At 35.9% G+C, this 2,500-nt stretch overlaps 1 protein-coding gene across 1 annotated transcript in view; it reads left to right on the top strand.

Annotated features, from left to right (window-relative positions):
- The window catches only part of LOC307143129 (ATP-dependent 6-phosphofructokinase, liver type-like), a 61,908-nt gene that overhangs the window by 53,073 nt on the left and 6,335 nt on the right, over positions 1–2,500 (top strand). Inside the window, exon 26 of the mRNA XM_079844434.1 lies at positions 1,477–1,623. Coding sequence (XP_079700560.1) covers positions 1,477–1,623 — 147 coding nt within the window. The remainder of the gene's footprint in view (positions 1–1,476; positions 1,624–2,500) is intronic.

Below are 2,500 nucleotides of genomic sequence, written 5' to 3'. Positions count from 1 at the left end.
AAGGCTATTTAATTTAACAAAGTGTCGTCACTCACTCGCTGCTCACACCTTGATTGTATATTATGCTACTTTTATTATTTATATTTATTTTTTATATTTTATAACATTTACATATATTATTTTACGTATCTTGTGTGGTGTGCGCTTTTGTCTCAGTGGTTCAAGGCTATTTAACGAATACTTTTTAGGCTAATGATTGTACATACATATATATATATATAGGTCTATACATGTTATTTATATTACATAAATAATTATATAGGCTATATATATAATTATTTATATTTGTTATTTATATTACATAAATAATTTTTTACATATTATATTATTATATTAGGCATATTTTACATATTTATATTAATTTATATATAGGCTACATGCCTCTTGTGTGCGCTTTAGTCTCAGTGGTGCTATTTAACGAAGGCTATTTAATTTAACAAAGTGTCGCTGCTCACACTAGCCTACCGTGATTGTATATTACTTATTATATATATTTATATTATATATGTTTACATATTCATATTCATTTATATATCTCGTGTGCGCTTTTGTCTCAGTGGTTCAAATATTTAACGAAGGCTATTTAATTTAGCAAAGTGTCGCACACACTGATTGTAAGCCTGCCAGACGGAGATCTTTTTCGATAGCCTTTTAATGAAATTGGAATTTCAGAATCACATAGCCAACTTATATTTAATTGCCTACAATAGATTATTTATTGATTATATTGAATGAAATTTCGCAGGCATAGCTTATTTGTAGTCAATCTTTCCCAAACAGAGTTGAGAGTTAAAACTTACCAGTCCTGAGGCAGCTCCAGCTCCGTTTGTTCTTTCTGAAGCCGTGGGTTTTTTTTTCGCCAGCTATGGGAGAAATCGGTCACCAGCGGTCGACGCAAACCCATGCGTTCTTCTTCTGCTTTCATGACTTCTATCTCCCGACCCGCTATTCTCGGCTGCGCAACCATGTGAGAGAATTGTGTTAAGCACGTGAAATCAAAACGTGCACGTCCTGCTTATGCGCCTGTATTTTATGCTTTAGTAAAATGAAATTCAAATTATAGGCTAAAGACATTACACAGGTGGAATGTTATAATGGAACATTGCGCTCCCCAACTCGCGAAAGGTCGGATTTGCTCCATCTTTTGATTAAGTTTTGTTTAGAAAACCTTGAATCCATATAAGACACACGTCATTAGACACAATCCATGTCATTAGAATCAATGAATCCATGGAATTAGACACAACGTGCACACATGGGCAGGCCAATGTTTTTTTTTTTTTTTTTGCGCTGATGGCGGTGACGATCTCAGACCCGCGGTAGGCGTCACGTGACCGCGGTATTGCGGTAATGCGGTAACCGGCCCAGCCCTAGTGTGTGTGTGTGTGTGTGAGCGCAGTGCTGAGGGTGTGTGTGTGTGTGTGAGCGCAGCACTAAGTGTGTGTGGTGGCTGTAAGTCATGTGTTCTCCTTCCAGACCCCAGCAATCACGTGTTCCTGATCATCAATAACATCGATGGGCCGATGCTGAGGGGCAGTAGGACCCAGCAGGCACTGGGGCAGCTGGCGGCGGTTCCCAACATGCACCTGCTGGCCTCCATCGACCACATCAACGCCCCTCTCAGTCAGTCTCCGGCTTTAGCTTTAGCTTTAGCATGAGGAAGCTCGTCTCTGACACGGAATACAGTTAAAGCTCATTTTGCAAAAAACTTGCAATTGCAAGAAATAAAGCCAGTATTGATGTAAATGAAACGCAACAGTGAGACGATGTCAGAATAACATTACAAACTCGCAAGTGCTAAGAAAAACATCAGATTTGTGAAAATTAAAGGCGCGATTGCAAGAAATTCAGAATTGCGAGGGAAAAAATGCAGAATTCAAAAAATAATAATACATCCAAATTGTAAGATATGAATTAAATGTAATAGCGAGAACATTTTTTAAAATTGTGAGGGAAGAAACGTCAGAATTGGGGGAAAAAACTTGCAATAGTACGAAAAAACATCAGAATTAAATGTGCAATTAAGAGAATTAATGGCAGAATGGCATGATTAACATTAATCATAACAGCGAGAAAAAATGATAAACTTAAAAAAAATAAACTTGCAATTGAGAGGAAAAAAAGTCTGAATTGTAAGATACAAATTAAACACTAAATAACAAAAAAACCATCAGAATTGCGAGATATAAATCAAACATAATAGCGAGGAAAAAATAAAAACAACAACCTTGCAATAGCGAGATTAAAATGTCAATTGCGAGGTAAAAGAATGTTAAAAATAAAAAAAAATCGTTTTTAATATAAATGCGCAATTGTAAGAAATAACATCACAATGGCACGATATAAATTAAACGTAACTTGCAATTGCGAGATATAAATGAAACACAATAGCAGGAATCAACGCCATAATTGCGGAAAAATAAACTTGCCTTTACAAACTTGCAATTGCGAGAAATAATGTCAGAATCGCTTTATTAAACGTGCAATTGTGAGGAAAAAA

This window comes from Gobio gobio, assembly GCF_949357685.1.
Source record: "Gobio gobio genome assembly, chromosome: 19".
Classification (NCBI taxonomy): domain Eukaryota; kingdom Metazoa; phylum Chordata; class Actinopteri; order Cypriniformes; family Gobionidae; genus Gobio; species Gobio gobio.
This window is presented reverse-complemented; position numbering and strand designations above follow the sequence as displayed.